General features: G+C 44.3%; 1 protein-coding gene across 1 annotated transcript in view; it reads right to left on the bottom strand.

Moving 5' to 3' along the window:
- The window catches only part of LOC121534196 (protein Shroom2-like), a 133,403-nt gene that overhangs the window by 95,459 nt on the left and 14,274 nt on the right, over window positions 1–23,670 (bottom strand). Inside the window, exon 3 of the mRNA XM_041840748.2 lies at window positions 5,083–5,231. Coding sequence (XP_041696682.2) covers window positions 5,083–5,231 — 149 coding nt within the window. The remainder of the gene's footprint in view (window positions 1–5,082; window positions 5,232–23,670) is intronic.

The following is a 23,670-nucleotide window of genomic DNA, read 5'->3' as shown; positions in this document are numbered from 1 at the left end:
CTTCCAGACTCACATTAAGCATCTCCAATCCAAAGTTAAATCTAGAATCGGCTTCCTATTTCGCAACAAAGCCTCCTTCACTCATGCTGCCAAACATGCCCCCGTAAAACTGACTATCCTACCGATCCTTGACTTCGGCGTTGTCATTTACAAATCCCCGCCTTAGCTCATTGGTCACCATAGCAACACCCACCCCTAGTATGCGCTCCAGCAGGTATATCTCACTGGTCATCCCCAAAGCCAACACCTCCTTTGGCCGCCATTCCTTCCAGTTCTCTGCTGCCAATGACTGGAACGAACTGCAAAAATCTCTGAAGCTGGAGACACTTATCTCCCTCACTAACTTTAAGCATCAGTTGTCAGAGCACCTTACCGATCACTGCACCTGTACACAGCTCATCTGTAATTAGCCCACCCAACTACCTCATCCCTATATTGTTATTTATTTTGCTCTTTTGCACCCCAGTATCTCTATTTGCACATCATCTTCTGCACATCTATCACTCCAGTGTTAATACTAAATTGTAATTATTTTGCACTATGACCTATTTATTGCCTTACCTCCATAACTTGCTACATTTGCACACACTGTATATATATTTTCTGTTGTATTTTTGACTTTATGTTTTGTTTACCCCATATGTAACTCTGTGTTGTTGTTTTTATCGCACTGTTTTGCTCCATCTTGGTCAGGTCGCAGTTGTAAATGAGAACTTGTTCTCAACTGTCTTACCTGGTTAAATAAAGGTGAAATAAAATAAATAAATAGAGAATGCCAATTATGATTTTCATATACACATTTACATTAAATAGTTTCATTTATATTAAAGTCTTCATAGCTCAACATCAATGTCATGTGGTTAATCAAAATTACTCAAGATTGACAGGAGCGCTCCAAACAAAAGACAATTAATTAATTGACAACTTGTAAATTTAATGAAATAAACCAAAACTAGTTTCTCACAAGTGTAGCCTAGGTTGTGGCTCTGCAAACAACATGTCCACTCCTACAATGACAACGGTCAGACTGGAATAATAATATATTGAATGCATCAACAGAAATTACCGTAACCAAACAAACATCGTAGATGATTAACGATGGTAATTAAGGGTAAATATACTACTGGTGATACTGGTTGTCGTCCCCTCTGCCTCCGCAATGGATTAGTTGATTTTTTTTGCCACTGCTCGACTAAAATAAATATTGGTCGACCAACAGCCTATCAACCAAACAATCGACCCTTTCCCAAACCTGGCAGGGTGGGGCCTTTCCCAAACCTGGCAGGGTGGGGCCTTTCCCAAACATGGCAGGGTGGGGCCTTTCCCAAACATGGCAGGGTGGGGCCTTTCCCAAACCTGGCAGGGTGGGGCCTTTCCCAAACCTGGCAGGGTGGGGCCTTTCCCAAACCTGGCAGGGTGGGGCCTTTCCCAAACCTGGCAGGGTGGGGCCTTTCCCAAACCTGGCAGGGTGGGGCCTTTCCCAAACCTGGCAGGGTGGGGCCTTAACCATACCTGGCAGGGTGGGGCCTTAACCATACCTGGCAGGGTGGAGCCTTAACCATACCTGGCAGGGTGGAGCCTTTCCCAAACCTGGCAGGGTGGGGCCCGGTCAGGTATACTATACTGAAGATTGAACAGCGCCAGAGAAGATGGCTGCCGTTTTACAGCCCTCTAACCAATTGTACTATTATGTGTGTTTTTCCGCGTTATTTGTAATTTATTCTGTACATAATGTTTCTGCCATCGTCTCTTATAACCAAAAAGAGCTTCTGGATATCAGGACAGCGATAACTCACCTCGTATTGGACGAAGATTTTTTCTTCAACGAGGCGGCCGCGAAGGATATCATACAGACACCCGACAAGGCCCAAATCTCCGTCATTCGCATGAGGAAGAGACGGAGATATCGTGGACGTAGGTCGGGTTGCCTTGTAAGGATCCGACGGTGAGCGAGTAAACTGCCTCTTCCATCAATCCTATTAGCCAATCTTCAATCATTGGAGAACAAATTGGATGACCTAAGATTACGGTTATCCTACCAACGGGACATTAAAAACTGTAATATCTTATGTTTCACCGAGTCGTGGCTGAACGACGACATGGATAACATACAGCTAGCGGGCTATACGCTACATCGGCAGGATAGAACGGCTGACTCCGGTAAGACAAAGGGTGGCGGTCTGTGTATATTTGTAAACAACAGCTGGTGCACAAAATCAAATACTAAGGAAGTCTCGAGGTTTTGCTCGCCTGAGGTAGAGTATCTCATGATAAGCTGTAGACCACAATATTTACCAAGAGAGTTTTCATCTATATTTTTCATAGCTGTCTATCTACCACCACAAACCGATGCTGGCATTAAGATTGCACTGAATGAGCTGTATAAGGCCATAAATCAACAGGAAAACGCTCATCCAGATGCAGCGCTCCTAGTGGCCGGGGACTTTAATGCAGGGAAACTTAAATCCGTTCTACCTAATTTCTACCAGCATGTTAAATGTGCAACCAGAGGAAAAAAAACTCTAGACCACCTTTACTCCACACACAGAGACGCGTACAAAGCTCTCCCTCGCCCTCCATTTGGCAAATCTGACCATAACTCTATCCTCCTGATTCCTGCTTATAAGCAAAAACGAAAGCAGGAAGCACCAGTGACTCGGTCAATAAAAAGTGGTCAGATGACGCAGATGCTAAGCTACAGGACTGTTTTGCTAGCACAGACTGGAACATGTTCCGGGATTCTTCAGATAGCATTGAGGAGTACACCACATCAGTCACTGGTTTCATCAATAAGTGCATCGATGATGTCGTCCCCACAGTGACCGTACGTACATACCCCAACCAGAAGCCATGGATTACAGGAAACATCCGCACTGAGCTAAAGGGTAGAGCTGCCGCTTTCAAGGAGTGGGACTCTAACCCGGACGCTTATAAGAAATCCCGCTATGCCCTCCGACGAACCATCAAACAGGCAAAGAGTCAATACAGGACTAAGATTGAATCGTACTACACTGGCTCTGACGCTCATCGGATGTGGCAGGGCTTGAAAACTATTACAGACTACAAAGGGAAGCACAGCCGCGAGCTGCCCAGTGACACAAGCCTACCAGACGAGCTAAACCACTTCTATGCTCGCTTCGAGGCAAGCAACACTGAAGCATGCATGAGAGCACCAGCTGTTCCGGATGACTATGTGATCACGCTCTCCGTAGCTGATGTGAGTAAGACCTTTATACAGGTCAACATTCACAAGGCCGCAGGGCCAGACGGATTACCAGGACGTGTACTCCGAGCATGTGCTGACCAACTGGCAAGTGTCTTCACTGACATTTTCAACATGTCCCTGACTGAGTCTGTAATACCAACATGTTTCAAGCAGACCACCATAGTCCCTGTGCCCAAGAACACTAAGATTAGCTTCCAAAATAACTACCAACCCGTAGCACTCACGTCTGTAGCCATGAAGTGCTTTGAAAGGCTGGTCATGGCTCACATCAACAGCATTATCCCAGAAACCCTAGACCCACTCCAATTTGCATACCGCCCCAACAGATCCACAGATGACGCAATCTCTATTGCACTCCACACTGCCCTTTCCCACCTGGACAAGAGGAACACCTACGTGAGAATGCTATTCATTGACTACAGCTCAACATTCAACACCATAGTGCCCTCAAAGCTCATCACTAAGCTAAGGATCCTGGGACTAAACACCTCCCTCTGCAACTGGATCCTGGACTTCCTGACGGGCCGCCCCCAGGTGGTAAGGGTAGGTAACAACACATCTGCCACACTGATCCTCAACACGGGGGCCCCTCAGGGGTGCGTGCTCAGTCCCCTCCTGTACTCCCTGTTCACCCATGACTGCATGGCCAGGCACGACTCCAACACCATCATTAAGTTTGCCGACGACACAACAGTGGTAGGCCTGATCACCGACAACGATGAGACAGCCTATAGAGAGGAGGTCAGAGACCTGGCCGTATGGTGCCAGGACAACAACCTCTCCCTCAACGTGACCAAGACAAAGGAGATGATTGTGGACTACAGGAAAAAAAAAGAGGACTGAGCACGCCCCCATTCTCATCGACGGGGCTGTAGTGGAACAGGTTGAGAGCTTCAAGTTCCTTGGTGTCCACATCACCAACAAACTATCATGGTCCAAACACACCAAGACAGTCGTGAAGAGGGCACGACAAAGCCTATTCCCCCTCAGGAGACTGAAAAGATTTGGCATGGGTCCTCAGATCCTCAACAAATTCTACAGCTGCACCATCGAGAGCATCCTGACTGGTATGGCAACTGCTTGGCCTCCGACCGCAAGGCACTACAGAGGGTAGTGCGTACGGCCCAGTACATCACTGGGGCCAAGCTTCCTGCCATCCAGGACCTCTATACCAGGTGGTGTCAGAGGAAGGCCCTCAAAATTGTCAAAGACCCCAGCCACCCTAGTCATAGACTGTTCTCTCTGCTACCGCACGGCAAGCGGTACCGGAGTGCCAAGTCTAGGTCCAAAAGACTTCTCAACAGCTTCTACCCCCAAGCCATAAGACTCCTGAACAGCTAATCATGGCTACCCGGACTATTTGCACTGCCCCCCCACCCCATCCTTTTACGCTACTGCTACTCTGTTAATTATGTATGCATAGTCACTTTAACTCTACCACATGTACATATTACTTCAACTACCTCAACTAGCCGGTGCCCCCGCACATTGACTCTGCACTCTGCATTTTTTGTTAAAAATAAATGCTCTGTTGTTTAAGGGCTGTAAGTAAGCATTTCACTGTAATGTCTGCACCTGTTGTATTCGGCGCATGTGACCAATAAAATTTGATTTGATTTTACATCAAAATGTCCTCTCACTTCCTTCTTTCATCTTGATCAATGCTGCTGGAAACTGTGTCAACAACCCTGAACTCTCCACACCAGCCTGCTAGCACAGCCCTGTAGCAGACTGAGCCTCAGCCCTAGCCATAGTCCCCGATCCAGACAGACCCACACTGTGCAGAGCAGGCTCAGTGATAGTCCAGGGACCGGTTACCTGGAGGGGCAGCCAGGGGGTAAGAGCAGCTTTCCTACCTCTTGACCACCAAATTGAGGGTCTTGTATGATCCCTTGACCAGGCAGATGGCCTCCTGCCTGTAACCGCTCAGAGGGACCTGGTTGATGTTCACCATCTCGTCTCCAACCTGGAGGCTGACCGCTGCTGCCCTGCTGCCCTCCTCCACCTGCAACACACAGCACATTTAGGGTTAACAGAGTAGATTTAGGGTTGGGGTCAACACAGCAGATTTAGGGTTAACAGAGTAGATTTAGGGTTGGGGTTAACAGAGTAGATTTAGGGTTAGGGTTAACAGAGTAGATTTAGGGTTGGGGTTAACAGAGTAGATTTAGGGTTGGGGTTAACAGAGTAGATTTAGGGTTGGGGTCAACACAGCAGATTTAGGGTTGGGGTCAACACACCAGATTTAGGGTTAACAGAGTAGATTTAGGGTTGGGGTTAACAGAGTAGATTTAGGGTTAGGGTCAACACAGCAGATTTAGGGTTGGGGTCAACACAGCAGATTTAGGGTTAGTGTTGACACACCAGATCTGGTATTTATTAGGATGAAACATGACATAACACACAACATTATTATTTAAGGACTGAAATACATAAATGTAAAACATCACACATAGCCTACATGTCAGTACATACACACACTATCTAGGTCTAATACATAACAGTGTAAATTACAATACGAGATATATCAAATGGCTGTGTCTCTTCAGTGCCCTTTGTGCAGTCAGGTGTTATTTTATCTGGTTTTTGGTTTTATTGCTGGCTTGAGTTACCTGGGGTGGCAGAGAGGTCCATGTAGTCATGGCTCTACTGGGGTGGCAGAGAGGTCCATGTAGTCATGGCTCTATTTCTTTCAGCCAATCATCAGTCATTTGTGTCAGTCATGTTGAGCATGTTAAGCATGCTGAAAGTCTGTTGTTAATTTGTTTTCTGTAAAATAACTTTGTATTTGATCAAACACATTTGTTTCCAGAAGTTTGCTAAGCACTTGTTACAGGCTGATTGGTCAGCTGTTTGAACCATTAAAGGGTGCTCTGCTATTCTTGGGTAGTGGAATGACCTTTGGGTAGTGGAATGACCTTTGGGTAGTGGAATGACCTTTGGGTAGTGGAATGACCTTTGGGTAGTGGAATGACCTTTGGGTAGTGGAATGACCTTTGGGTAGTGGAATGACCTTTGGGTGGTGGAATGACCTTTGGGTAGTGGAATGACCTTTGGGTAGTGGAATGACCTTTGGGTGGTGGAATGACCTTTGGGTAGTGGAATGACCTTTGGGTAGTGGAATGACCTTTGGGTGGTGGAATGACCTTTGGGTAGTGGAATGACCTTTGGGTAGTGGAATGACCTTTGGGTAGTGGAATGACCTTTGCCTCCCTCCATGTCTGAGGGCACACACCGTCTTCTAGGCTTAAATTGAAGATGTGGAAGACAGGAGTCACAATGTATTCCGCTACCAACCTCAGCAATTTACCATCCAGGTTGTCGGTACCAGGTGGCTTGTCCTGATTTATAGATAGCAACAAGTTTCTCCCCTCTTTCACACCCACTTTGTGGAACTCAAAACTACAGTGCTTGTCTTTCATTATTTGGTCCATTATGTATGAATATGAAGGCTCAGTGTTTGTTGTTTGCATGTTATGCTTAAATTTGCTAATCTTTTCAACAAAAAAGTTATTAAAGTGGTTGGCAATATCAAAGGGTTTTGTTATGAACAATTTAGGGTTAACACACAGCAGATTTAGGGTTAACAGCAGATTTAAGGGTTAACAGCAGATGAAGGTTAGCAGACCATGTATAATGTGATAGCATTAACAGTATGTCTGAAGGCCTCCAAACACACAGCAGAGATTAGAAAGTGATAGTAGGGTAACAGAGTATTCATTGATGATCCTTTCCAGGTTGAATGGAAACAAAACAATCCCCATTGAAACATTTAGCTCAATATACTTCTATACTGAACAAAAACAGAAACACAACATGTAAAGTGTTGGTCCCGGTTTACATACGAACAAAAAACGTATCTCTCAAATTTTGTGCACAAACTTGTTTACATCCCAGTTAGTGAGCATTTCTCCTTTGCAAAAATAATCCATCCACCTGACAGGTGTGGCATATCAAGAAGCTGATTAAACAGCATGATCATTACACAGGTGCACCTTGTGCTGGGGACAATAAAAGGCCACTCTAAAATGTGCAGTTTTGTCACACAACACAATGCCAGATGTTTCAAGTTTTGAGGGAGCGTGCAATTGGCATGCTGACTGCAGGAATGTCCACCAGAGCTGTTGCCAGAGAAAGTAATGTTCATTTCTCTAACATAAGCCATCTCCAACGTCGTTTTAGAGAATTTGGCAGTTCGTCCAACCGGCCTCACAACCGCAGACCACGTGTAACCACGCCAGCCCAGGACCTCCCCAGACCACGTGTAACCACGCCAGCCCAGGACCTCCCCAGACCACGTGTAACCACGCCAGCCCAGGACCTCCCCAGACCACGTGTAACCACGCCAGCCCAGGACCTCCACATCCGGCTTCTTCACCTGCGGGGTCATCTGAGACCAGCCACCCGGACAGCTGATGAAACTGTGGGTTTGCACAACCGAAGTCTGCACAAACTGTCAGAAACCGTCTCAGGGAAGCTCATCTGCATGCTCGTCGTCCTCACCAGGGTCTTGACCTGACTGCAGTTCGGCGTTGTAACCGACCTCAGCGAGCAAATGCTCACCTTCTATGGCCACTGGCAAGTTTGCTCTTCATGGATGAATCCCGGGCAGATGGCAGACCGTGTATGGCGTCGTGTGGGTGAGCAGTTTGCTGAACGTTGTGAACAGAGTGCCCCATGGTCGCAGTGGGGTTATGGTATGGGCAGGCATAAGCTACGGACAAAGAGATACCATGATGAGATCCTGAGGCCCATTGTCGTGTCATTCATCTGCCGCCATCACCTCATGTTTCAGCATGATAACGCACGGCCCCATGTCGCATGGATCTGTACACAATTCCTGGAAGCTGAAAATGTCCCAGTTCTTCCATGGCCTGCATACTCAGACATGTCAACAATTGAGCATGTTTGGGATGCTCTGGATCGATGCGTACGACAGCGTGTTCCAGTTCCCGCCAACATCCAGCAACTTCGCACAGCCATTGAAGAGGAGTGGGACAACATTCCACAGGCCACAATCAACAGCCTGATCAACTCTATGTGAAGGAGATGTTGTGCTGCATGAGGCAAATGGTGGTCACACCAGATACTGACTGGTTTTCTGATCCACGCCCCTACCTTTTTTTTAAAGGTATCTGTGACCAACAGATGCATATCTGGATTCCCATTCATGTGAAATCCAGATTAGGGCCTAATGAATTTATTTCAATTGACTGATTTCCCTTATAAGAACTGTAACTCAGTACAATCTTTGAAATTGCTGCATGTTGCATTTATATTTTTGTTCAGTGTATTTACACTATAATAGATTATAAAGAGCATGAATTGATGTAAACATTTTTGGTAAGGGCTTCTCATTACCGTAATGCCCAATTCTCATTACCATGCCATATGGTTGTCTGATACGGTAATTAGAAGGTCAGTTACGGTAATGCAATGTAACTCCATCACATACACCGCCAACCAAACAACATGGTGCATGCTGAATTACAGTGAGGGGAAAAAAGTATTTGATCCCCTGCTGATTTTGTATGTTTGCCCACTGACAAAGACATGATCAGTCTATAATTTTAATGGTAGGTTTATTTGAACAGTGAGAGACAGAATAACTACAAAAAAAATCCAGAAAAATGCATGTCAAAAATGTTATAAATTGATTTGCATTTTAATACTTTTTTCCCTCACTGTACATGACAGCGGTTCCACACGTTCCCGTGACACAAGTTGTGTGGAAATAATATTTGTTATATTTTATTCTGTTATAGTCCGTTATATTCTTACTATAAAATATGTGTGTTGACTGATCGGGTAGGTGTGTCCTGTCTGTTTAATGAACAAAATAACTAACTATTGATTTCATTTGGATGGTGCAGCAATGGCTGCATAGACCCTAACATAGGCCTTATTCAACTCAAAATATTCTGTTCTAGTCTTTTGAAAATACATTTTATTAGTCTTTATAATATTTCTTGCCTAAATGAATTAATAATGGATTTGTTTTTGATGGTGTATATTCGCGATATAGCAAAACTGATAGAATGTAGCCCAAATCAAATGGAGGTCTATAATTTTTGCTAGATCGCGTAAAGGCAACTCCAGAAACCCACAGAGGTTGGGAAAGATGAATACTCAAAATATGCCTATTAATATAATACGTCTATTCTTTTGAAAATACATTTTATTAGTCTTATGTTTCTTTCTAAACAAATTAATAATGGATTTCTTTGTGATGGTGTATATTGAATGGATTTATTAAAATAGACGTCCACCCACATCGGCCCATGCCTACTCCTAAACCACCATCGGCCCATGCCTACTCCTAAACCACCATCGGCCCATGCCTACTCCTAAACCACCATCGGCCCATGTCTACTCCTAAACCACCATCGGCCCATGCCTACTCCTAAACCGCCATCGGCCCATGCCTACTCCTAAACCGCCATCGGCCCATGTCTACTCCTAAACCGCCATCGGCCCATGTCTACTCCTAAACCACCATCGGCCCATGTCTACTCCTAAACCACCATCGGCCCATGTCTACTCCTAAACCACCATCGGCCCATGTCTACTCCTAAACCACCATCGGCCCATGTCTACTCCTAAACCACCATCGGCCCATGTCTACTCCTAAACCACCATCGGCCCATGCCTACTCCTAAACCACCATCGGCCCATGTCTACTCCTAAACCACCATCGGCCCATGTCTACTCCTAAACCACCATCGGCCCATGTCTACTCCTAAACCACCATCGGCCCATGCCTACTCCTAAAAAGTTGGTAAAATGGGACTGTATGATTGTTGTTTTCCTGGCAGCATACTGTAAAGTCTGTATGATTGTTGTTTTACAGGCAGCATACCGTAAAGGATGTATTATTTTTGTTTTACAGGCAGCATACCGAAAAGGATGTTACAGGCAGCATACTGTAGTCTGTATGATTGTTGTTTTACAGGCAGCATACTGTAGTTTGTATGATTGTTGTTTTACAGGCAGCATACTGTAGTTTGTATGATTGTTGTTTTACAGGCAGCATACTGTAGTTTGTATGATTGTTGTTTTACAGGCAGCATACTGTAAAGTCTGTATGCTTGTTGTTTTACAGGCAGCATACTGTAAAGTCTGTATGATTGTTGTTTTACAGGTAGCATACTGTAAAGTCTGTATGATTGTTGTTTTACAGGCAGCATACTGTAGTCTGTATGATTATTGTTTTACAGGCAGCATACTGTAAAGTCTGTATGATTGTTGTTTTACAGGCAGCATACTGTAGTTTGTATGATTGTTGTTTTACAGGCAGCATACTGTAGTCTGTATGATTGTTGTTTTACAGGTAGCATACTGTAAAGTCTGTATGATTGTTGTTTTACAGGCAGCATACTGTAGTCTGTATGATTATTGTTTTACAGGCAGCATACTGTAAAGTCTGTATGATTGTTGTTTTACAGGCAGCATACTGTAGTCTGTATGATTGTTGTTTTACAGGCAGCATACTGTAGTCTGTATGATTGTTGTTTTACAGGCAGCATACTGTAGTTTCTATGATTGTTGTTTTACAGGCAGCATACTGTAGTTTGTATGCTTGTTGTTTTACAGGCAGCATACTGTAGTTTCTATGATTGTTGTTTTACAGGTAGCATACTGTAGTCTGTATGATTGTTGTTTTACAGGCAGCATACTGTAGTTTGTATGATTGTTGTTTTACAGGCAGCATACTGTAGTTTCTATGATTGTTGTTTTACAGGTAGCATACTGTAGTCTGTATGATTGTTGTTTTACAGGCAGCATACTGTAAAGTCTATGATTGTTGTTTTACAGGTAGCATACTGTAAAGTCTGTATGATTGTTGTTTTACAGGCAGCATACTGTAGTTTGTATGATTGTTGTTTTACAGGTAGCATACTGTAAAGTCTGTATGATTGTTGTTTTACAGGCAGCATACTGTAAAGTCTGTATGATTGTTGTTTTACAGGTAGCATACTGTAAAGTCTGTATGATTGTTGTTTTACAGGCAGCATACTGTAGTCTGTATGATTGTTGCTTTACAGGTAGCATACTGTAAAGTCTGTATGATTGTTGTTTTACAGGCAGCATACTGTAGTCTGTATGATTGTTGCTTTACAGGTAGTATACTGTAGTCTGTATGATTGTTGTTTTACAGGCAGCATACTGTAGTCTGTATGATTGTTGTTTTACAGGCAGCATACTGTAAAGTCTGTATGATTGTTGTTTTACAGGCAGCATACTGTAAAGTCTGTATGATTGTTGTTTTACAGGTAGCATACTGTAAAGTCTGTATGATTGTTGTTTTACAGGCAGCATACTGTAAAGTCTGTATGATTGTTGTTTTACAGGCAGCATACTGTAGTCTGTATGATTGTTGCTTTACAGGCAGCATACTGTAGTCTGTATGATTGTTGCTTTACAGGCAGCATACTGTAAAGTCTGTATGATTGTTGCTTTACAGGCAGCATACTGTAGTCTGTATGATTGTTGTTTTACAGGCAGCATACTGTAGTCTGTATGATTGTTGCTTTACAGGCAGCATACTGTAGTCTGTATGATTGTTGTTTTACAGGCAGCATACTGTAGTCTGTATGATTGTTGTTTTACAGGCAGCATACTGTAGTTTGTATGATTGTTGCTTTACAGGCAGCATACTGTAGTTTGTATGATTGTTGTTTTACAGGCAGCATACTGTAGTTTGTATGATTGTTGTTTTACAGGCAGCATACTGTAGTCTGTATGATTGTTGCTTTACAGGCAGCATACTGTAGTTTGTATGATTGTTGTTTTACAGGCAGCATACTGTAGTCTGTATGATTGTTGCTTTACAGGCAGCATACTGTAGTTTATATGATTGTTGTTTTACAGGCAGCATACTGTAGTCTGTATGATTGTTGCTTTACAGGCAGCATACTGTAGTCTGTATGATTGTTGTTTTACAGGCAGCATACTGTAAAGTCTGTCTAAAGGGTATAACACACACAGACAGACTCCTCTCAAGTTACCGTGCTGACAGTCAGCTCTGCTTTGATGGAGTCTAAACCGTCTGTGTGTGTTCCCATCTTTCTGTATGTCTCTCTGCCATTGACCACTCCTTCAGATTGATCATTTAAAACCCTTCTAAACAGTATCATAAACAGTCTTTCATCACATTCTGTTTTAAATCATCTATTAGTCATCAACAGCGTAATCAGAAGAAGCAGGGATGATAAGAGCTTTATTTAATCTACCAAGACAACACACTGATGTTCCATTCAGACACGCTGCATCCTCTTTACATCAGAAGTTGGTGAAATCACAGAGTAATAGATCAAGGTACAAGCAGAACCAGATGTATAAGCATGTCTGTTCTGTTAATGAGCAGAACCGGATGTATAAGCATGTCTGTTCTGTTAATGAGCAGAACCTGATGTATAAGCATGTCTGTTCTGTTAATGAGCAGAACCTGATGTATAAACATGTCTGTTCTGTTAATGAGCAGAACCAGATGTATAAGCATGTCTGTTCTGTTTAGCTAAAGGTTTCCACTGCCAGCAGAGCTAAAGGTTTCCACTGCCAGCAGAGCTAAAGACTTCCACTGCCAGCAGAGCATTTTCAAGAATGAAAAACCTTGTTTGTTTTTGTGTTTGTAGACAGCTGCCTGTGTATGAGGTGCTGCCATGCAGAACAGGATGATGTAGCTTCATTGAGACCGAGGACTTAAAATCCACCAAGACCTTTGGCAAAACTTAACGGTATGGGAGGAATGTTAAGAATTTTAATTAGAAGCAGATTATTTTACATTACTGATAAGCAACCTACCTTGGTTGCTGGGTGGGATTGGGGGCATGCTTTCTTCAGGTCAGGGAGGTGGGGGAAGCATGGTTTCTGGGTGGGGTGTGAGGGAGGGTGGGGACTGAGGGGGGTGGGGGGGGGTTATCTTTGTATGCATTTATCTTTGTACCCCCCTGAAAAATAAAAAGGACAAAACCAAATAAAAAGTTGGTCACAAAAAAAAAACCTTATTTTTCAGCTTGAAACAATGCTGCTCTCTGACTGGCTGTCTGGTTGACACAATGCTGCTCTCTGACTGGCTGTCTGGTTGAAACAATGCTGCTCTCTGACTGGCTGTCTGGTTGACACAATGCTGCTCTCTGACTGGCTGTCTGGTTGACACAATGCTGCTCTCTGACTGGCTGTCTGGTTGACACAATGCTGCTCTCTGACTGGCTGTCTGGTTGACACAATGCTGCTCTCTGACTGGCTGTCTGGTTGACACAATGCTATATTGCTCTGACTGACGGTCTTTAATCAGCCAGGCTGCAGTCTGTATAGCAGCACAGTGAGGGAACACATAGGAGCTCTACCAAGGGAACGATCTGTACTTCACACAAAGTAAACTAATACAATTCATGTCAACACATTCCAAAATATTACACAAGTCATTTCAAAATCCCATACTCAACAAGAACATGTTTGTTATCATAACAAGAACCCCTGATGACAAACTGACCAGGTCAACTGGGTTCATGCTCTAGTAGGGCCCTACTTTAGGGACTCACCGAAGGAGGCCTCAACCTCCAGAATCAGACTGCTGGAGGCCTCAACCTCCAGAATCAGACTGCTGGAGGCCCCAACCTCCAGAATCAGACTGCTGGAGGCCTCAACCTCCAGAATTAGACTGCTGGAGGCCTCAACCTCCAGAATCAGACTGCTGGAGGCCTCAACCTCCAGAATCAGACTGCTGGAGGCCCCAACCTCCAGAATCAAAGACTGCTGGAGACCTCAACCTCCAGAATCAGACTGCTGGAGGCCTCAACCTCCAGAATCAGACTGCTGGAGGCCCCAACCTCCAGAATCAGACTGCTGGAGGCCTCAACCTCCAGAATCAGACTGCTGGAGGCCCCAACCTCCAGAATCAGACTGCTGGAGGCCTCAACCTCCAGAATCAGACTGCTGGAGGCCCCAACCTCCAGAATCAGACTGCTGGAGGCCTCAACCTCCAGAATCAGACTGCTGGAGGCCTCAACCTCCAGAATCAGACTGCTGGAGGCCTCAACCTCCAGAATCAGACTGCTGGAGGCCCCAACCTCCAGAATCAGACTGCTGGAGGCCTCAACCTCCAGAATCAGACTGCTGGAGGCCCCAACCTCCAGAATCAAAGACTGCTGGAGACCTCAACCTCCAGAATCAGACTGCTGGAGGCCTCAACCTCCAGAATCAGACTGCTGGAGGCCCCAACCTCCAGAATCAGACTGCTGGAGGCCTCAACCTCCAGAATCAGACTGCTGGAGGCCCCAACCTCCAGAATCAAAGACTGCTGGAGGCCTCAACCTCCAGAATCAGACTGCTGGAGGCCCCAACCTCCAGAATCAGACTGCTGGAGGCCCCAACCTCCAGAATCAGACTGCTGGAGGCCTCAACCTCCAGAATCAAAGACTGCTGGAGGCCTCAACCTCCAGAATCAGACTGCTGGAGGCCTCAACCTCCAGAATCAGACTGCTGGAGGCCCCAACCTCCAGAATCAAAGCCTGCTGTAGAGGTCTAGAGGTAAATGACCTGGTACCTCTGCACATGGACTCGGTACTGGTACTCTGTGCATATAGCCACGTAATCGTTACTGATTGTGGATTTATTCCTCATCTTATGATTTCTCTATTTTCCTCTCTGCGTTGTGGGGAAGGTCTTATGATTTCTCTATTTTCCTCTCTGCGTTGTGGGGAAGGTCTTATGATTTCTCTATTTTCCTCTCTGCGTTGTGGGGAAGGTCTTATGATTTCTCTATTTTCCTCTCTGCGTTGTGGGGAAGGTCTTATGATTTCTCTATTTTCCTCTCTGCGTTGTGGGGAAGGTCTTATGATTTCTCTATTTTCCTCTCTGCGTTGTGGGGAAGGTCTGTAAGTAAACGATTAGGCTACACCTGTTATTTACCAAGCATGTGACAAATAACATTTCATACAGGAGACAAGGAGAGCTAAACTGTTGTGCATACTGAAACTGTCCCTGAGTACATTTACATGAACACTAATAATTCAATATTAAACGGATTTTGGCAATAGGCAGAGTACGGCATCAGTCATGTTAACACCATACTCCATCTTATTCAGGCAGAGTACGGCATCGGTCATGTTAACACCATACTCCATCTTATTCAGGCAGAGTACGGCATCAGTCATGTTAACACCATACTCCATCTTATTCAGGCAGAGTACGGCATCGGTCATGTTAACACCATACTCCATCTTATTCAGGCAGAGTACGGCATCAGTCATGTTAACACCATACTCCATCTTATTCAGGCAGAGTACGGCATCGGTCATGTTAACACCATACTCCATCTTATTCAGGCAGAGTACGGCATCAGTCATGTTAACACCATACTCCATCTTATTCAGGCAGAGTACGGCATCAGTCATGTTAACACCATACTCCATCTTATTCAGGCAGAGTACGGCATCAGTCATGTTAACACCATACTCCATCTTATTCAGGCAGAGTACGGCATCGGTCATGTTAACACCATACTCCATCTTATTCAGGCAGAGTACGGCATCAGTCATGTTAACACCATACTCCATCTTATTCAGGCAGAGTACGGCATCGGTCATGTTAACACCATACTCCATCTTATTCAGGCAGAGTACGGCATCGGTCATGTTAACACCATACTCCATCTTATTCAGGCAGAGTACGGCATCAGTCATGTTAACACCATACTCCATCTTATTCAGGCAGAGTACGGCATCAGTCATGTTAACACCATACTCCATCTTATTCAGGCAGAGTACGGCATCAGTCATGTTAACACCATACTCCATCTTATTCAGGCAGAGTACGGCATCAGTCATGTTAACACCATACTCCATCTTATTCAGGCAGAGTACGGCATCGGTCATGTTAACACCATACTCCATCTTATTCAGGCAGAGTACGGCATCGGTCATGTTAACACCATACTCCATCTTATTCAGGCAGAGTACGGCATCAGTCATGTTAACACCATACTCCATCTTATTCAGGCAGAGTACGGCATCAGTCATGTTAACACCATACTCCATCTTATTCAGGCAGAGTACGGCATCAGTCATGTTAACACCATACTCCATCTTATTCAGTGTAAGGTCATAATAGAAGTAAGCATAAACTGGCTAAAACACCCAATCTTTAGAATTATTAGGACACCTTAAATCGGAGTTCCAACAGTGTATCTGATCTATGAACCGGGTCCAGTGCCTCCCGAGTGGCGCAGTGGTCTAAGGCACTGCATCGCAGTGCTAGCTGTGCCACTAGAGATCCTGGTTCAAATCCAGGCTCTGTCGTAGCTGGCCGCGACCGGGAGACCCATGGGGCGGCGCACAATTGGCCTAGCGTCGTCCATGGAAGGGGAGGGAATGGCCGGCGGGGATGTAGCTCAGTTGGTAGAGCATGGCGTTTGCAACGCCAGGGTTGTGGGTTCAATTCCCACGGGGGGTATGAAAAATTAAAAAATTATGTATGCACTAACTGTAAGTCGCTCTGGATAAGAGCATCTGCTAAATGACTAAAAATGTAAATGTAAGTCAGTAAAATCTTTGAAATTGTTGCATGTTGCGTTTATATTTTTGTTCAGTATAAATAATTTAGATACAATAGTAGAAACAGATAGAGTTCTACAACTGAATATTGTAGAATCAACAGAGTGCCACAAAAGGCTGAGTGATGCAGCTTATTTATAATTAGAGTTCAGGACTCTAACGCTGACATACAGAAGTTGACATTTAGGAGCACACAAATACATTTAGGAGCACAATAAAAGTATGAGTGTTTTAAAGAAATTACTAAAAGTTCAATGATAAGAGTTTCGGAGTGTTCAAGCTTAATCAAGCACAATGTACCGCCAAATATTTTAGTCTTTAGGTGAGACACATTTTCAGCTTCCCCTTTAAGGGGCGGGCCATGACCGTGGTTATCGGCCACGTTCCAAAATGAGCTTCGAAGAACACCTGAGAGGGCCCTCTGGAGAGGAAGGTGGACGTCTTTGGAACACTCAAGTGCACTAGCCGGAGAACGACGCTCAATTGAATGACATGTACAGTTAGTAAACAAGGAAAGACAGAAAGTTGTTGTAGAAGAAAAGACCAGGAATAAAGCTAGCTGGGGGAGAGAGGGTTGGAGGTCAGAAATGGCGGCAAGTAGTGCAGACGAAATGGAGGAAATTGAGAAAAAGTTGGTGAAGCAACAGCTGTGCTGGAATGCGAAAAATATGGCTGTCAGTTCTGTTGGTATGGAGCGGGAGGATGAGGGTCAAGGACCGGAATGGTCGGTAGTGGAAAGACACAGGAAGAAGAGAGATCATGATACAGAAAGCAGTGGAGCGTCTAGTAGAGAAAGGATAGAGGGCCATGGTAGGAAGCAAGAGTAGTGATGTGTTGGAGTGGAAAGGGGTGATGGTGTTGGATGAGACCACAGGGCCTCACTTACACCCTGACTAATGCCATAGAGAAAGAGGTAGGGGAAGTGAAATTAGCTCGGTTCATTGGAAATGGTAGATTGTTAATATTCAGATGTTACTGTTGAAATGGGTGTTGACATGCTGAACAATCCTACGGGTGGATCAAGTTTAATGGAGTTGGGGAGGAGGGAGGTTGTGGTAGAAGTTTGGGATTTATTTGGTTTAGAACGATTCTTCAATTCTGTACTACCATGAAAAAAATTAGACAGATCATGATTGATTGAACATTCCAGTAGTCGCTGGCGGCGTGCACTTAAATGTTTAGTTTGCGGACCGCCATGATGTCATCGAAGAAGAACACCTGAGAGAGAGACTGTCTAGTGTGGAACGCACTTCGACGTGACCTCTAACCTAAAACAGGAAACTGCATCGTCACGCTGCCAGCGTCAACAAAGCTAGCTTTCATGCTAGCTAGCTAAGTCAGTTCACATTATACCCAATGTAGCAGCATGAGCAACTACTGCTAGCAATTCAATGAAGAACTATCCCAGAATGGTAATATATAACACAAATAAGTAAACAAGTAACAGAATCGATTTTCTCAGTACCTGTTAGTGAATTAACCTGACACCGACCAGAATAATCTCCTCTTGCTAATTGCTTGGTCTGCGGCTACATCGTTGTGGACGTATGACAGGTAAGCTTTCATGCATTGCACAGAGGCTGAACCAAAAAAGAATAATGTTACTGTTTAAGAATGATAAATAGCCAGAATAGTGGTGTTTCACTGTGAAGATAATATTGCATTGCATTAGGACTGCTGGTGTTTTATTTCCAATGAGCAGGCTTGCATGGTGACACATTCATACAACTATAGCATCCATGCATATTATTAATATGACACTGACGTTCACGATAGCTTGGTTTTATATTCACCTTATGCATTGATAAATAATTGATAGACGATATGACACAATACTAGACTACTTCCTCCTAATGGAAGCTACAGTGGGGGAAAAAAGTATTTAGTCAGCCACCAATTGTGCAAGTTCTCCCACTTAAAAAGATGAGAGGCCTGTAATTTTCATCATAGGTACACGTCAACTATGACAGACAAATTGAGAAAAAAAATCCTGAAAATCACATTGTAGGATTTTTTATGAATTTATTTGCAAATTATGGTGGAAAATAAGTATTTGGTCACCTACAAACAAGCAAGATTTCTGGCTCTCACAGACCTGTAACTTCTTCTTTAAGAGGCTCCTCTGTCCTCCACTCGTTACCTGTATTAATGGCACCTGTTTGAACTTGTTATCAGTATAAAAGACACCTGTCCACAACCTCAAACAGTCACACTCCAAACTCCACTATGGCCAAGACCAAAGAGCTGTCAAAGGACACCAGAAACAAAATTGTAGACCTGCACCAGGCTGGGAAGACTGAATCTGCAATAGGTAAGCAGCTTGGTTTGAAGAAATCAACTGTGGGAGCAATTATTAGGAAATGGAAGACATACAAGACCACTGATAATCTCCCTCGATCTGGGGCTCCACGCAAGATCTCACCCCGTGGGGTCAAAATGATCACAAGAACGGTGAGCAAAAATCCCAGAACCACACGGGGGGACCTAGTGAATGACCTGCAGAGAGCTGGGACCAAAGTAACAAAGCCTACCATCAGTAACACACTACGCCGCCAGGGACTCAAATCCTGCAGTGCCAGACGTGTCCCCCTGCTTAAGCCAGTACATGTCCAGGCCCGTCTGAACTTTGCTAGAGTGCATTTGGATGATCCAGAAGAGGATTGGGAGAATGTCATATGGTCAGATGAAACCAAAATATAACTTTTTGGTAAAAACTCAACTCGTCGTGTTTGGAGGACAAAGAATGCTGAGTTGCATCCAAAGAACACCATACCTACTGTGAAGCATGGGGGTGGAAACATCATGCTTTGGGGCTGTTTTTCTGCAAAGGGACCAGGACGACTGATCCGTGTAAAGGAAAGAATGAATGGGGCCATGTATCGTGAGATTTTGAGTGAAAACCTCCTTCCATCAGCAAGGGCATTGAAGATGAAATGTGGCTGGGTCTTTCAGCATGACAATGATCCCAAACACACCGCCCGGGCAACGAAGGAGTGGCTTCGTAAGAAGCATTTCAAGGTCCTGGAGTGGCCTAGCCAGTCTCCAGATCTCAACCCCATAGAAAATCTTGTGAAGACTTACAGAAAACGTTTGACCTGTGTCATTGCCAACAAAGGGTATATATCAAAGTATTGAGAAACTTTTGTTATTGACCAAATACTTATTTTCCACCATAATTTGCAAATAAATTCATTAAAAATCCTACAATGTGATTTTCTGGATTTATTTTTCTCATTTTGTCTGTCATAGTTGACGTGTACCTATGATGAAAATTACAGGCCTCTCTCATTTTTTTAAGTGGGAGAACTTGCACAATTGGTGGCTGACTAAATACTTTTTTCCCCCACTGTAAATGCATTGATACAAAACCAACAATAGCATATTCTAAAAGGAGAACATGTCCAATGTAATTATATGTATGCATATCAAAACAGGAATATATATTAATTTAAATCATTGAAATATTAAATGCCTTTCACGCTCCTTGCAGGGGATTAGACAGATGAACTGCAGCCCCCAGATGCCCAAACCATGGGGAGACGTCAGCAGCCCCCAGATGCCCAAGCCTCAAACCATGGGGAGACGTCAGCAGCCCCCAGATGCCCAAACCATGGGGAGACGTCAGCAGCCCCCAGATGCCCAAACCATGGGGAGACATCAACACTAAATAAATAAATATGAACCCTTTTATTAGTTTTACTTTATCAGTACATGAATCCTTACAACCTCATCCAATGTACAGAAGAAGTCAAGTTTCAATTAGTCGTATGTACAGGATACACATGGTCCAACGAAATGCTTACTTGCAGGCTCCTTCGACAACGCAACAATAAGAAATAATAAAATAAGAATACAAACCGAGTAAATGTCTCAGTAGAACAAACCTTTTAGCCTCCCCAAGTGAGGGACATGGAGATTAACATTCAACAGCTTGTTCAGTACATGAGATGACGTTCAACATCTTGTTCAGTACATGAGATGACGTTCAACATCTTGTTCAGTACATGAGATGACGTTCAACAGCTCGTTCAGTACATGAGATGACGTTCAGCATCTTGTTCAGTACATGAGATGACGTTCAACATCTTGTTCAGTACATGAGATGACGTTCAACATCTTGTTCAGTACATGAGATGACGTTCAGCATCTTGTTCAGTACATGAGATGACGTTCAGCATCTTGTTCAGTACGAGATGACGTTCAACATCTTGTTCAGTACATGAGATGACGTTCAACAGCTTGTTCAGTACATGAGATGACGTTCAGCATCTTGTTCAGTACATGAGATGACGTTCAGCATCTTGTTCAGTACGAGATGACGTTCAACATCTTGTTCAGTACATGAGATGACGTTCAACAGCTTGTTCAGTACATGAGATGACGTTCAACAGCTTGTTCAGTACATGAGATGACGTTCAACAGCTTGTTCAGTACATGAGATGACGTTCAACAGCTTGTTCAGTACATGAGATGATGTTCAACAGCTTGTTCAGTACATGAGATGACGTTCAACAGCTTGTTCAGTACATGAGATGACGTTCAACATCTTGTTCAGTACATGAGGGCAACATTTTGGCATGGCAGCCACAGGTTATTTTATACACACGTGGCAGGAATCAAAAATTACCCTGGGGCAGAAATCACCCACATCTGGCTTTTAGAATGAGCTTCATATGTTGTTACAATGAGCTGACAATTCTGCATGATAGAGAAGAACATGTGGATTTACTTCTAACATAGTGATGTTGCACACAGCTGATTTAGCTCCTGTATAAACTCCTGGGATAGGGGGATTTCCCTGGTGGACAGGAGGTTCCCAAGTTCTTTCCATCGGTCTGGGTGATGGAGTGGGATGAGCTCCATCGGTCTGGGGGATGGAGTGGGATGAGCTCCATCGGTCTGGGTGATGGAGTGGGATGAGCTCCATCGGTCTGGGTGATTAAGCTCCATCGGTCTGGGTGATGAGCTCCATCGGTCTGGGTGATGAGCTCCATCGGTCTGGGTGATGAGCTCCATCGGTCTGGGTGATGAGCTCCATCGGTCTGGGTGATGAGCTCCATCGGTCTGGGTGATTAGCTCCATCGGTCTGGGTGATTAGTTCCATCGGTCTGGGTGATTAGTTCCATCGGTCTGGGTGATGAGCTCCATCGGTCTGGGTGATTAGCTCCATCGGTCTGGGTGATTAGTTCCATCGGTCTGGGTGATTAGCTCCATCGGTCTGGGTGATTAGCTCCATCGGTCTGGGTGATTAGCTCCATCGGTCTGGGTGATTAGCTCCATCGGTCTGGGTGATTAGCTCCATCGGTCTGGGTGATTAGCTCCATCGGTCTGGGTGATTAGCTCCATCGGTCTGGGTGATTAGCTCCATCGGTCTGGGTGATTAGCTCCATCGGTCTGGGTGATTAGCTCCATCGGTCTGGGTGATTAAGCTCCATCGGTCTGGGTGATTAGCTACATCGGTCTGGGTGATTAGCTCCATCGGTCTGGGTGATTAGCTCCATCGGTCTGGGTGATTAGCTCCATCGGTCTGGGTGATTAGCTCCATCGGTCTGGGTGATTAGTTCCATCGGTCTGGGTGATTAGCTCCATCGGTCTGGGTGATTAGCTCCATCGTTCTGGGTGATTAGCTCCATCGGTCTGGGTGATTAGTTCCATCGGTCTGGGTGATTAGCTCCATCAGTCTGGGTGATGAGCTCCATCGTTCTGGGTGATTAGCTCCATCGGTCTTCACCCGGAGGAGAACAGAGCAGAAACCAAGGGAGGTGAAATGAACCTAACTGCTCTAATGTCAAATCAAATCAAAACCAGTGCTGGTTCAAGTTGCTGTAAACAGTTTTACATATTCATAAGCTTGATGAAGTTGTCACAGATTTACTTTTAATTGATCATTTCATTATTCAAAACATTTTCTTTATATGCAATGGTAAAACAAGAGGGGAGGGGAACGTGACAAGAAGAAAGTTCATTAACGTAAACAGACACCGCATGCATGTATTGACTGATCATGTTAGAATGCACAAATAACTTGTCTGGCTAGCAAGCCTAGATTGAACAGAACACAGCTAGCTGCATTTCCTACGTTTTTACATCCGATGTTAAAATGTTTGCCTCTAAACCTGCCAAGCCAATGCCATTGAGTGAAATTAACGCATCAGTTGCCATCTGTCCCTGAAAACAAATTGAAAAAAACTGATTTGCTACAAGTCATTAGCTGGCAAGCAATTTCACGAATTCAGGATAAAAAAAATTAAAAAACTGTTCTGTGTCTTCAGAATTGACGCTGCTGATTTTACGATTTGTTTGTTTAGATGTTCATCCCTAAGCAGCTGATAACCAGGACGAGATCGCCTGCTAGCTAGCCATCATGTCCAATGAGCTAACTAAGCTTGGCTAGCGGGCTGATAAAACAGCAGTGACTCAACATTTGAATTCAGAATTCATATGAAAGTAATTTGTTACAATTTTTAACAACATTTGTTGAAAAAAAGTAATGTACTTACATTTTACAGTCATTCCTTATTCCTCTGGAACATTTTCTCCCAAGCAGTGACTTCAGTCCGCCGTTAATTCAGAACTTTGGGAAATGTTCGATGCGTCGCAACGTGTTATGGGATAGCCTCCCTGCCAAAGGGAACGAAAGGTATGCTCCTATGCGTGCTTCGTTTTCTAGACCTCCCAAGTGCCCTTGTAGAAACTTCCGGTAAACTTAGTACATACATGCCTTTTCGCGTTCTTATGTTTGGAATCACACTTCAAAAATGACAGTTGACTTCCGTACTCGCTATACGCTCTAGATAGTACGTCAGTATGCAGTTTGGAACACACCCAGGGTGTCTGTTAGAGATGAGAATCCCAGTGTCTCTTCGCAAGCAGCAGACAATTGTAGCA

Source organism: Coregonus clupeaformis, unplaced genomic scaffold, assembly GCF_020615455.1.
Source record: "Coregonus clupeaformis isolate EN_2021a unplaced genomic scaffold, ASM2061545v1 scaf0295, whole genome shotgun sequence".
Classification (NCBI taxonomy): Eukaryota; Metazoa; Chordata; class Actinopteri; order Salmoniformes; family Salmonidae; genus Coregonus; species Coregonus clupeaformis.
The sequence above is the reverse complement of the archived record's forward strand: the minus strand, read 5'-3'. Positions and strand labels throughout refer to the sequence as shown.